General features: G+C 19.2%; 4 protein-coding genes across 4 annotated transcripts; 3 read left to right on the top strand and 1 right to left on the bottom strand.

Annotated features, from left to right (window-relative positions):
- Positions 1-699: 699 nt before the first annotated feature.
- RPR2 (ribonuclease P protein subunit RPR2, putative) lies at positions 700-1,497 on the top strand (the record flags this gene model as incomplete). Its single annotated transcript, XM_028677769.1, has 1 exon — positions 700-1,497. The coding sequence occupies one exon, from the start codon at positions 700-702 to the stop codon at positions 1,495-1,497; it is 798 nt and encodes a 265-aa protein (XP_028534125.1).
- A 1,722-nt stretch (positions 1,498-3,219) lies between these two features.
- PRELSG_1200700 (conserved Plasmodium protein, unknown function) lies at positions 3,220-7,416 on the top strand (the record flags this gene model as incomplete). The annotated part of the gene is made up of 1 exon (XM_028677768.1): positions 3,220-7,416. The coding sequence occupies one exon, from the start codon at positions 3,220-3,222 to the stop codon at positions 7,414-7,416; it is 4,197 nt and encodes a 1,398-aa protein (XP_028534124.1).
- Positions 7,417-8,889: 1,473 nt separating this feature from the next.
- On the bottom strand, positions 8,890-9,756 carry PRELSG_1200600 (conserved Plasmodium protein, unknown function; the record flags this gene model as incomplete). Its single annotated transcript, XM_028677766.1, has 1 exon — positions 8,890-9,756. The coding sequence occupies one exon, from the start codon at positions 9,754-9,756 to the stop codon at positions 8,890-8,892; it is 867 nt and encodes a 288-aa protein (XP_028534123.1).
- Positions 9,757-10,993: 1,237 nt separating this feature from the next.
- On the top strand, positions 10,994-13,877 carry PRELSG_1200500 (conserved Plasmodium protein, unknown function; the record flags this gene model as incomplete). Its single annotated transcript, XM_028677765.1, has 3 exons — positions 10,994-11,593; positions 11,720-12,500; positions 12,664-13,877. The coding sequence occupies 3 exons, from the start codon at positions 10,994-10,996 to the stop codon at positions 13,875-13,877; spliced, it is 2,595 nt and encodes an 864-aa protein (XP_028534122.1).
- Between the last annotated feature and the right edge of the window lie 712 nt (positions 13,878-14,589).

The raw sequence follows: 14,589 nt of genomic DNA, 5'->3' as shown, positions 1-14,589 counted from the left end.
AGAGTAGTTCATTTTTGAAAAGTTAACAAAAATATAGCAAAAAAAAAATGTTTTTTTAATTTTAATTATAATTCCTATTGATTTTTTTTTTTTTTTTCTAATATTTATATTAAAAATAGTAGAACACAATAAAAAAAAAACTTGTAATACTCCGGTAAGATGTAGCCTCTAATTTTTCATTATCTTTTTTCTCATTAAAAAATTATAAAACATTTATCTTAAAATATAAAGATCCTAAAATAAAACAACAATTTGCATACTTCAATTTAACTAGATATAAAAATATTTAAAAAAAAATATTAAATCAAAGAAATTTAAAATTTTTATTCCTCAAATAAAAATTTAAATGATTAGCATCCATAACAGTTTATGTTGAAATAAAACAATCACAATTATGCAATAAACATTTAACAATTTTAACGTAAACAAATTACTTTTTTTTGTATAAAATAAATATATATTAAAAAATCTGTAAGATATATATTCTTCATTTTACGTATAAATATAACTAAAAATAAAAATATAATAAAATTAACTCATGAATAAAATATACGTATAAACGTAATTATACTCAAAATTATTTCATTTTCTTAGAATTCACATTATAAATAAGGAATAATGATAAATAATTAATACTTATGAATTAATAAGTTTTAAAAACTGAATCTTTTGTAACATGAAAACAAATTCAGTAAAAATATGGATAATTCAAAAGGTGAGGAACTAAAAAGAATCAGTGAAGTTGATTTATTAAAAAATAAAATTAAGTGTGATGAAATAAAAAGAAAGTCAAATGGTATATATTTTTTTAATGAAGATCTCAATAATAAATTATGCAGTGACTCTAAATTTGATATAAATAACAAAGAAAAAAAATATGAAAGAGCAAAAGAAAATAACACATCAAATAACTTATTGTGTGAAAAAAAAAATTTACTTGAAGAGAATTTATTAAAAAAAAAAGAGACAAATGAAGAACTGCACGTAGATGAATTATATACAAATCAACAAAATCGAAAGAAAAGAAAAAAAAGAAAAAAGAAAAATAATGATAACAATGAAATGTCAAAACCGACGAAGCAAATGATTAGAATAAATTATTTATTACAAGCTTCATTTCTAATGAATAAATTTAATCCTAACATATCCAGGGAATACATTAAAACTATGAGAAGATTTTCCAATAAGTTTTTGATAAAATATGATAAAAAATTCAAAAAATTATTTTGCAAAAAATGTAATTCAGTTCTTGTTCCCAGTATAACATGCAAAGTTTCTGTTGATCCATTGAATTTACAAAAAAAAAAAGTTGACAAAAACGAATGTATAAAAGATTCTATAAGCATAAGTAATAATTTTAATATAAAGTCAAGAGATGAATATTTAGTATCATATAAGTGTAACTATTGTCATAACATCACTAAATTTGTTTATGAAAACAATTTAATTATTTCTCAAGAGAAAGAAAAGTCTGATGAAAATGTACATATAATTTAATATTTCAATAAAAAAAATGTTCATTGAGAATTTAAATAAAATTCCATTTATCTAGCAATATGGTAAATATTAAAAAAAAAAGATTATTCATTAAAGATAATGGAATATTTTCTATTAAAAAAAATATATGAAAAAAAGAAGAAAAAAAAAAGGTTTCATTTCTTTTGCACACACTATATAGAAATTGTAAATTCTATTTCTTTAAAAGTAGAAATCTAAAAAAAAAAATAAAGTAAGCATTTACTATTTCAAAATAAAATAAAATTTTATATATATTTTTGTATGAACAATAATTAAAATAAACTCATATTTTTAAGAATTCAATTAATAAAGATAAAACTTAATTTAACCTTTTATTGTTTAAACTATTAATTTTCGTAATTATTTTCTTTTATTCTTAATAAGAAATATAAAAATACTAATTAATTATTTACTTAATAAGAAATATGAAAATACTCATTAATTATATACTTAATAAGAAATATAAAAATACTTATGCTTTGCTTTATATACAGAAAAATTCTTATAATTTTTGCAAATAAAAAATATAAATAAAATTTATTCAGTTGATGCAAGTGTTTCCTATTATATTTAAAAAAGAAGAATATATGCAGAAAAAAAATTATATTTTATACCAACAAAAAAAGATTGTTAATATTTTTAAAAATAATTTCATAAATTATATAAGGTAGAACATTTCAACACATTTCTTAAATTTTAAATTAAAAGTAAACATATATTAAAATATTATATATTTCATAATAGAAACTTAAAGTAGCAGAAATATTTTAGCTATACTTTTTTTGTGATAGAAACCATAAAATTTAGCATTTCACAAAAATATGTCAGTTTTCTCTTAATATTATATTTCATACGTAGCTATTTATACTTTAGTTATGTATTATTTAAAACTAGAAAATTCTTGTAACAAATTATTTCACTAAGGTTTATTATTTAGAAAATTATTAAAAAAAACTTCTTTCCTTATTTTTAACTTTTCCCATTCTTTTTTTTATGAATAACATCAGTAATTATGATTTATGTAATTTCTTTTGTAAAAGTTAATGACCCTGTAATATTAAAATAAGATTAAAATTAAATTTTATTACCCTAAGCTAGCTATAATTTTTTTTTTTTTTTTTACAACAGTGCAAAAACCTTACAATACCTATTAGTGCATTTACATAATATTTCTATTTTTAATTAATTTACAATTATGCAATAAATAATTTTATATATATCTATTAATTTTTGAGGATAAATATATATATATAAATATGTTTTGTTTAAACTCTTTTTAATATTTTTTTTATTAGCAAGTCACCTACAATACCTTTCTCAAAAATATTATGGCTTTTTTTTTTTTCTCTGTTATATATAACTAATTCTTCTTATAGCTACAATTAATACAAAAAAGATGTATATAAATAAATTTTAAAATAACTATTTTTTTTTTTTTTGATTTTATCTTATACATAAAAAAATATCTCATTAGCATGCTTTTAAAGATTTATTTATTTTTATTCTCTAGCCACTTTAATACTTAAAATTTTTATGTTTTTTTTTTATTGTGCACACATTTAAAAACTTTATCCTTTTTTTTTGTATGTTTTTTATAGTAATTTTTAATTTATTCATTTATGTAATAGAAAGAAAAAGAAAAAAAAAAGAAAAAAAAAAAAAGTTTTTATATAACAGTTGTAATGAATAAACCTAGTAGTAATGGATATTAAAGATACTATTAACACCGATCTATCAGATAATTCTATAAAAGAAAGACAAGAAAATGCTACATTAGAAGATAAAATACCAAGTGAACATCTAGACAAAATAGATAAAACAGAAAAAGATGAAATTGAAAAAATAAATAAAAATGATTTAAACAAAGTTAATGAAGAAAATGACAAACATAATAGAACAAATTTAGATACTTCAAGTAACAATAACAATTTTAGTACTAATGAAAATGAAATTAATCAACAAATAACCCCTGTTCCAAATTTCATTTCTGATCAAAATAGCTTAATACCAAATTTACCTGAGAAAATATCGGAAAATCCTGCCAGTGAAAATGAGAACGAAGTTAATGAAAAAAATTCATCTACGATTATTGAAACAGAAAAAAAAGATAAAGATTTTCAAAATAATGAAAGTAAAAACCTTGAAAAGAAAATTTCTATAAATGTAAAATATAATGTTCCTCCCTCCCAAAAAGCAAATAATAGAGCTAACAGTAGTGAGCCATTATATATTGAAGTCAAGGGACTTTTGGAAGTACTTAATGTTCAAGATTTTGCAAAAAATATAGGTATAAAAAATCCAACTTTGAGTGGAAAATCTGAGAATCCATTGACTAGTAAACGTTCATACAGTGTCCCAGCTAAAGTAGCCTCAAAAAATGTTCCTAAAGATATTAATAAACAAAGTTATAAAAATGGATCTCCTTATAAAATAGAAGGATTACCTAAATCAACGAACACACAAAAAAAACCTCCTTTATTGCTTAAAAATTCTTTAAAGCAAGCATATGTAGTGAAAAAACCTATTGATAGCAAAAGTGCAACTATAGGAAAACCATTAGATACTAATAAAGAAAAAAGTACTTTTAGAATTTTACCAAAGAAAAATAATACTTCAAATGAGTCAAAAATACATCCTAAATCACTAAATAAATCAAACATTGTTCCTTCAAAGGTAATTTCTAATGAAGAAAAAGAAATAAATAATCCTTCTAAAACGGAAAAATCATTTATAAAAACATCACCTAAGGTTATTCCTTTGTTAAACAAAGAAAAGAATGTTAAGCATAAAGTCCCATTTAAAGCTTCTGCAAAAAAGACATTAGAAGACATAAAAAATTCTTTAGAAAAAAAAAATAAAGAAGTTCATGGCTTTGAGAAGCCAAGAGATGCTATAAATGATCTTAATCAAGAAAAAAAAAGTTCATTTATTTCTCGAAAATTTGTAATGAAACCAAAATTTACAATGAAAAGTATTTCTCTGAAAAAAGAATCTGCTAAGAAAGCAAAAGATCTACTAGATGCAAAAAAAATGCTAGTAAAAAAACCAGTTTCCAAATTAGTAAACCAACTAAAACCTAAAGAAAAAGATAGAAAAAAAAAAATACAAGATAAGGATACTCAAGATAAAAAGGGAAAATTGCTTAAAGATTTAACAGAAAAAGATGATTTAAAAAAAAAAGATAACAAATATATAGATCAATCAAAATCCGAAGGAGAAAAGGAAGTAGACACAAAAAGGGAAGAAATAGATGAAGGAAAAAAAGAAATAATTTCAGACGATAAAAATGAACCTGAGATAAAAAAAGAGAAATTAAATATATGTGAAAAAGAGTCTGAAGCAGAAAAAGAAGATAAAACATTAGATGACAAAAAGGAACCTGAAATGGAAAAAGAAGACATAGCATTAGATGATAAAAAGGAACCTGAAATGGAAAAAGAAGAAAAGAAATTAGACGATATAGAAGAGTCTGAAACAGAGGAAAAAAAATTGGATGACAAAAAGGAACCTGAAATAGAAAAAGAAAAGAAATTAGATGATATAGAAGAATCTGAAACAGAGGGAAAAAAATTGGATGACAAAAAGGAACCTGAAATAGAAAAAGAAGAAAAGAAATTAGATGATATAGAAGAATCTGAAACAGAGGAAAAAAAATTAGATGACAAAAAGGAACCTGAAATGGAAAAAGAAGACATAACATTAGATGACAAAAGGGAACCTAAAATGGAAAAAGAAGAAAATAAATTAGATGATATAAAAGAATCTGAAACAGAAGAAAAAAAATTGGATGACAAAAAGGAATCTGAAACAGAAAAAGAAATTCCAAAAAATTCAAAAGAAATAGAGAAAAAAAAAATTGATATAAAAAAAAGCGTGGACTTAAAATTAAATAGAAAAGTTCCAAAAAAAATTGATAATATCTTATTAAAAAAACAAGATGTAAAAAACCCTCTGGGTTTAAAACAAAGGGGAGCAGTTAAAAATAATGCAATTGCTTTTAAATCAAAAATAGAAGTAGACGGAAATTCAAAAGAAAAAAAGAACTTTAAAAATGAAAATACTAGTGATTTAGCAAAAATTAGTATTAATAAATTTTTACCACAAAGAAAAATTGCACCAATGAAAAAATCCATTGATTTAAAAAAGGTTTCAGTAACTAAAAGTACAATGAAAGAAGAAGACAAAAAAAAACAAGGAAAAATGATAAATGGATTATTAAATCCTACTGAAATGAAAAAAGATTTAAAAACTGATTCATATAATAATAAAAACATTTCTAAAACAATCTCTACAACACTTTCAAAAAGCAATATTTCTATTTTTAAAAAAAAAATATTGGGAAAGTCTAAAACTGAAGACATTCATGAAATAAAATCAAATAAAAATAAAACACCATCTTCAAAATCCGAAAACAATGAAAATGTATCTGAACAAGATAAAATTAAAAAAAAAGATGAACTAAATGAAAATAGATTATTTAATAAAAAAGCATTATTTAAAAATAGAAAAACCTTAAGTTCTAAATTATCAAAATTAAATGGCAAATCTAACACCTCATCTATAAAAAAATTAAGTTCTTTTGGTGATATCAAAAATAAGAAAACGGTTTTGGTAAAGAATGCAATGTCATCTAAAGGAATTTTTGAAAAAAATAAAGTTAATGATTCCTTAAAAGAAGCTAAACCAATTAAAAAACTAAAATCTAAAGTAACTAAGAAGATAAATATGAGTGATATTCTAAATAAAGAAGATAAATTAATGAAGAAGATTCCAAAAAAAATAAAATCTATACCTTCACAAGTAAAACTAGATAAAAAAATGAGAAAAATAAAAATTGAAAATTTGCCTAAAGGAACAAGTAATATACTTAAGATGAAGGATAAAAAGATTCTAAAAAAAAGCAAAGTAATAAATGATGACGAAATAACTGATATAGATAAAAATAATGAATTATCAGAATATGCACCAGGAAAAATAAAAACCACAAAGGATAAAGGAAAAAATAACTATTTAACTCCAAGAATAGGAATTCATGAACCTAAAAACATGAATGATCAGTTAAATATGTCCACTTCAAATTCTTCTGTTAAACTTACACCACGTTCTATTACTCCTTTTTCATCTTCAAAAAGATTAAAAAAAAATAAAAATAAAATAGACTCTTTAAGCATAGATGATGCTCTTAAAGAAAAATTAATATATATGAATGCATCAAAAAATCCCTTAGATCCAAACATGAAAGATATGCATTTTAAATATATACCTAAATTAGAATTACCTCAACTTTCACTTATAAATACAGATAAAATTAATAAAAAAGATGAATCAAAAAGAAGAAACCAAAGTGTAGGCAATCAGGGGTTATCTAACTTATATGAAAAACCATCATTTAATTTCAATAGCAATAAATCGACAGTATCTTTAAGAGATTTATCACTTCATATGAATTTTAATCCATCCAAGGAATTAATTAGAGAAGGACCATATATTCATATTAATAATTTACGTGATCAAAATACAATATTTAAAAAAGCAGATAACGAAAAACAAAATTCTAACTGGATTTTTAGTAAATGTTGTAACACAAATAAAAATAAGAATTTTTATGAAAGAAAAGAACCTATTATACAAAACTTTAGTTCTTTATTTAATGTAAATAATAAATATATACCATACGCTTATACCTCTGAAGTTATCGAAAATCCAAGTAATAACATAAAAATGTCTAATATATATGGATCAGATTTATTCACAAGTAATATACGAAATCAAGTACTTTTAAATAATAATTGTAATACATCTGGATATATGAATAATCCCAATTTAAGTAAATTTACATTACGATTAAAAAAAGTACCATCGGGTAGTAGAAAAACGACTTATTGTAATTGTATTTAAAATAAAAATATGAGAAGTGCTAGTATTAATATGTACTTATAAGAAGAAATATTCCATTCCATTTTATTCTTAAATTAGACAAGTTACACATGAAAATACATTTTCAATAATCGATAAAAAATAAAATATATAAATATATAAAAATAATAATATAATTAAATAAATACTTTATATATATTTTTATAATATTTAAACAAGATTATTTATTATTAAAAATTTATATATTTATATATATATTATTTGCTCATTTCTATAATTATTTTACATTCATTTTTCATATTGTATATTTATTTACATAAGTTCGAAAGAGAACTTATCTTTTTTAATATAAATGAAATTTAACTAGATAACACTCTATAGATTGATATTATTTTTTTTTTCTGTATTTTTAAAAAATCATTTGCTATATTATTTTTTTCACTTTTAAATAGTATAAAAAAAAACATAGAATATATTATGCTCAATTAAAAATAAAAAAAAAAAATTTTATGTAATTTCATTAAAAAAAATTATTACAAGTATGAACGTATATTTATTATATTTTTAAATTATTCTACATATACATAGATATATATATGGGAAAAAAATTTTGAAAACTATAAAAAATTTTATTAATTGAAATTTATGTTTTTATTCCTTTTTCTTTTTTTTTTTTATTTTACTTATTAAAGTTTATATCATTTAGTTGTAAAAGATAAATTTAAAGTTATTTCAAATAAAACATGTTATAATTTTATTTATTTAATTATATTTAATTCAAGTCATTGAATTATATAATTTTTAATTAATTAAATATTTTAATTTGAGTTTATTTAAAATTAATATGTACATATTTATATCCACTTACATGATTTGTATTATATCTATTTTTTATTTTACAAACATTTGCATATATATATAAAGGAATGAATAAATAAAAGTAATTTACCACAAAATTATAGTATATTTATATATTATTTTAAACTTAAGAAAATATAAAATCTTTACTTTTATTTTTTTATTATCTCCTTTCTATTAATACGATATATTTTATTCTTTTATATATAAAATGTACTTTGTTTAATTACATTTTTCTATTTTTCCTTATATTTTTTTTTTTCTTCATACGTTATTAAATATTAGTTTATAGAAAGTAATAAACGAATATATTGTGTACATTCATTTATTCTCAAAGTACTTTAATTGGTTATAACATTGAACTTTCAAAAATTCCAAAAAAAAAAGTAAAAATTAAAATAATATAAAAAAGAAGTCTCAACTTTATTTCATTTTATATTTGATGAATTTTTTTGTTTCTAAGTTATAATATATTAAAAATAAAAAAAAAATTAAACCTAATAAACAAAAATTTTTAAAGGTGAAATTTACTAAAATTTATTAAAAAATTATTAAAATTGAGATATTTCCAATTAAATATAAGCATAAGATATTTTTATTAAAGTAATATATGTATAGTTAGAAGTTTTTTTTTTTTTAACTATTAGAAGATATTTTTTCCATATTGAATATATTTAAAAATTTTTTTAAATCATCAATTTGATTATAGAGATTATTAATATGCTTTCTATATAAATCCATTTGTGTTTGAAATAAAGAACATAAATTATCTTGACTTGTAAAAGGTAACTTTATTTCAATGCCATCATTAGCAAGTGACTTACTTTTCAATTCCATACGAATATAATTATTCTGAAGTAATTTTTCATTTTTCTCTATTAATGTTTTATTATTAATTAATAAATTTTGTGTGTAAAAAGTAAAATAACTCATCATGTTTTGTTGTATTTTAATTAAATTTAATGAAGAATTATAGTTTTCAATTAATAATTTTAAAAGTTGAAGAATTTTTTTATGGAAGCTTTTATGATTTATTATTGGCATATCGATATATTTTACGAATAAGCTTTTGTTGAAAATTTGAAAATTATTTAATTCATTATAATTCATAATATTTTTTTCATAGACAGATAAATTCAATTCATTTCCATTTAAAGTATTAGTAATATTCAATATATCTTTTTCATTTAATATTTCTTCATACTTTTTCTTTTTTATTTTTCTTTCTTCTTTTAATTTTAACTTATTTTGTTTTTTTAATTGTAAAAAATCCAGAATATATTTATTGGCATATATTATATTTTTGCTATTATAAGATATATTATCTTTTTTGATGCTAGGAACTATTTTATCTTCATTTTTAATAGCATTTAACAAATTTAATTCTTTTAGAAGACAATAATTTTTAACTAAATCATTAGCAATTTTTATTTTATTTTCCTTTTGTATATCTTTACACTCAATATCTTCATTTAAAATTTGATTTATATCATTGCTGTTCATTTTATTAAACTATTAATTTTTCATTATATCTCATTCTTTATTAATTCATCAGTGTTATTTAAATGGTTACGCATTAAATAGCATAGCTTCTTTATGCATGTGATTATATTTTAAATATATATATATAACTGTATCATCAATTACTGCATTTTAATATATTATTCATTAATATATATATATATATATTACTTTTGTATTGATGGTTATTTTTCTTTATAACTATAAAAAACGGTAATATTCTATTATTTTTATTCATCTAATTATTTCTTCATATTTTAATATTATCTATATTTTTTTTTAAAGTTTCTTTTTACTTAAAAAAATATGTATTATATTACATATGAATGCATAAATTAACAGAAATAGAAGATAAAATAAAATAATAAAAAAAAATGATCAATGAAAAATAAAAAAGTTTAGCATGCAACGTAAAATCATTTTTTATAAGGAAAAAAGAAAAAATCTCATTACACAAAATCATAGATTATAAGATATGTATTGATGTTATTCATTTAGTTATTTTTTTTAATTTGCTTTTTTTTGTTTTGTCTTTTTTTTATTTTTATTTTTTTTTTTATTCGATGATAAATTGTAAAGTATGTGATATTTTTGTTTTTTAAAAATATAAACTATGTTTTTTTGTTTTTTTTTTAGTTTATAAAAATCAAAATGCTTTAAAAAATTAAATAATTCAATTTTTAAAATTAGTTATTTATATTATATAAGTAACTTATCTTTAGAATAATAATGATTATTATATTTATAATAATTTTTTATTATCCATATTTTTAGAAATTACTTTGCACTTTTTCTTTTTAATAATTTCTCACTAGTATTATAAATTTTTAAATTGTACTTTCGATCCCTTAGTTTCTGTTTCTATTTTTTTTTTCTCAGAATAATAATTTATCAATTATTTTGACGCATATATCTAAAACTAGTTCTTAGTATATATTTTTTATTTTGATTTTTAATTCTCCTTAGTTAAATTGCATATGCATACATTTTTTCTTTTTTTTTTTTTTTGTTGTAAAAATATGTATTTAACATTTTTTTTTTTTTATTCTTCTGTTAAAAACTAGATTATTATTCTTTGTTGTTATTACACATATTTTAATTAAATTGAAATAATATTCCTTTTTTATAAATTTTAGTATATTCTAATAGAAATTATTTATTCAAAACTCTATAGTTTATTCTATTTAATTATTATTACGAGGTAGTATTTTTTTTTAAAATGATATGTTGTTCAAAAAAAATAATACATTCTGTTGACACTAAAAGAAGAAATAATTTGGGTGCAATAGAGAGAAAAGAAAAAAACGAAAAAAAAGATATTAATTTAGATGATGGAAATGAACTAATTACAATACATGATAATAAAGTATCTATTGTTAATATTGTAAAAAAAGCAAGTGAAGTGACTTCGAAATTACAAGAACAAAAAAAAGATTTAATTAAAAAACCTTTTTCATCAAAATCCAATATATTAAAATATTATGAAACTAAATTTTTAAAAAAAAAAGATAATGAAAATTCCATTTATATAAATAGAAAAAAAGGAGAAGCAAAAAAACATAAAATTCAGGAATTCAATAAAACTGAAGATAAACCTAAAAATAAAGTAGATTTTATTAATGAGTCACAAGAAGTAAAAGATTTTTCAAAATTAAGAACAAAAAGTAAATATAATATATTGAATGAAGTAGAAAAAAAACTTAAACAATTGATAAAAGATGAAAAAATCAATACTCACAATGATATCTTATTTCTAAATATATATGCTCTGACTCATAAAAAAATATACTCTATTTTAGACAAAAAAAAAAAAAATATGGTAAGCATTTAAATAGAAATATAATCATACAATCACAAAAAAAAAAAAAAATTATATCTTTCTAATGCATATGTTTATTTAAAGTTTTTTTATTTATTTCTTTTTTATTTAATTTTTATTTATTAGGGATACTATAGTTGTAATGAAATTTTAGAAATGATATTAAAAGGAAAATTGAATAAAAGTAGTTTAATAAAAAGGAGATCAGATGAACATTATTATCAGTTAAAACAAAAAATTAGTGAAATATATTTTTTAAAGCAGCTTGAGTTGCAATATTACCTAAAAATTAAAAAAAATAAACACTCTCTAGAATCCAAAGAACTGAAAAAATATATTGATAGAGAAAATACAACATATTTAGAGTTAAGTGAGACTCTATTAGCTGAAAAAGTAAAATCTTTAAAAAATTTTTTTATAGCTCCCTATGATAAAAATATTGTAGAAATTATTTTAATCCCAAAACAAAAAAACTGTGACAATTTTTTTGGATATCACAAAATAATTTCTAATTTATTTGTAACAAAATATATTTCTGTTTTTTTTTATCATATTATCGAAAAAAAAGTTGAAAATTATAATTTAAAGAAAAAAAATGGACCTATATACATAAAAATGAAATTAAAGACCAATTATCCTGAAGCAATTCAAACTATTTTTAAATATATCTATTATAAAAATATAAATCTACACAATTTAGATTTTAAATTATTAGTAACTATGTATATAGAATGCGTCCATTTTAAAATTATTAGTATTATAAATGATGTTATCGATGCAATCAGTGAAAAAGCCAACTTTGAAAATATAATTAAAGTTCTACAATTTTCTTCAGTTTACAGGGAAACGAATATCTTTAAAGATTTTGCTCGTATCATTTCAGATTCAGGGTTTTACTTATTTTCAAGTAAAAATTATAATAATTTATCTTATTTAATTTGATTTTTAAATTTATCTTTATTAATACATCTATATTTAATTAATTAAAATTAATTTGTAAAATATATTTCCTTTTTTTTAATTTATTTTATTCCATTTCATTTCTTTTATTTTCTTTTATATTTTTTTAGGAAATTATCACTATTTATTAGACGCACAATTATATATTTATTTTCTAAGTTTGGATAATATAATGATAAACGAAATGAGAATATTTATTGAATCAATAAAATATATAATTAAAAACAAATGTGATATAAAACAGCAAAACTTAATTTTTCAAAATATTAGATTCAACTTATTAAATAATGAATATCTATATAGTATTCAACAGTACATGAAAAATTGTTTTGAAGAAGTTTTAGAAAATAAAGGTGACTTATCTAATATTATTTATATAGGGAATTATCCACAAAATGAACAAACAATTTTGAATAAGACAAGTTTTGAAGAATTACATTTTTATATTCCAAATAAAGACCAATTAAATGATAAAAATGAGATGGATAATATTAAAACTTGTAATTTTCTATATTCAGAAGAGATAAAAAGTATAAATGAATTGTATAAGAATATAAATAAAGAATCTTTTGAGCCCCCCAGTCTTAGTAAAGAGAAAAAAGAAATTTCTAGTAAAAAATTTATTGAATGCATGAATAACATTTATAACACATTATTTGATAATATTTTTAAGAAAATTCTAAACAAAGAAACAAAAAAACGATGTAACCCATGGAAAGAAAATAAAGAGTTCAAATGTGTAAATGATTTTACAAATCAAAAATATTATTTTTATTTACAAAAAAAAAAAAATAAAACGGAAAAATATGCCTTTACATACGGAGATGAAAGGTTAATAAACGAATGTAAATTTTTTTTTCAAATTGTTCAGACCAAAAATAGTAATATTTCTATTGGAATAATTTTAAAAACAAATGAATTAAATTCTTTGAATGAAGAACATTCTAAAATATCAAGCGCTTTAGTTCAATATTATGAAAATTTAGTTATTTATTTTGATTTCTTTGTAAATGATTTTTATGCTTGTAATATAGATAACGATAATTCAACATTAATAAATAAAACAAAATTAAACATTTATGCACATGAAAATAAGTTAACAGATGAAGATACCATTAATTACAAAATATCAGTGATTCACCAAACTTTGCATTTTCATATAGTCGTATTACCTAAAAACATTAGCTTTACATATTCTTTTGCATTTTTAAAACCTTCCAACTTTTTAGGAGATATAATAAAAAAACCATTTATTCACATAAGACCTTTTTTTGTGCTTAAAGATGCTTTAGATTCTATTGCTATACCACACATAAAATTTTAAAAAAAATCCTTTTCTTTAGGTGTATAAGAAATTAAGTCATATTCATTTTTTTTTTTCCTTTTTAATTCATATTTTTCAATTTGTAAATTTTTTTTTTCCTTTTTTTTTTTTTTATAATAATTTGAATTACTTTCTATTGTATTTCTTCATTTTTTATAGTAATCTTATTACTCTTTAATAGATATTTTTTTTATTTTTATAAGAATAGAGTATTTTTCAATTTTTATTTTTTCATTTTTTTAAGAATGTTGATTCTATCTCTATTTTCAATTGTGCATTTTCTTAAAATTTTTAGTTATATTTCAATTTTTTTATTTTTACTTTTCTTTAAATATTTTTTTAGTTTGTATATAATTCTTTTTTTTTTTTTTATATTATTTCATCTTGAAATAATATTTTGCCCTCATTAGTTAAAAATTTTAATTCAAAATGAAAAAAAAATTTATAATTTTTTTTTTTATATATTTTTCTATTTTAATAAAATGAATTTTTTCCTGAAACTATAAAATGTATTGTATTTTTCATTAATATATATTACTTTTGTTTTTTTGTTTTATTTTTTAATGTCGTTACATTTTATAAATAACTTTTATAAATAATTTTTATGAATGTAAATATCTTTTTGTTTTTTAATCTAAAAAATATCTTTCATAAAAAATGTTCTTGTAAGATATACAAAAAATACATGATGTTTTAAATATCCCCAAACTAT

Source organism: Plasmodium relictum (assembly GCF_900005765.1).
Source record: "Plasmodium relictum strain SGS1 genome assembly, chromosome: 12".
In the NCBI taxonomy this organism is placed as follows: domain Eukaryota; phylum Apicomplexa; class Aconoidasida; order Haemosporida; family Plasmodiidae; genus Plasmodium; species Plasmodium relictum.
Note: the sequence above shows the minus strand (reverse complement) of the source record. Positions and strands in the feature narration are given on the sequence as shown.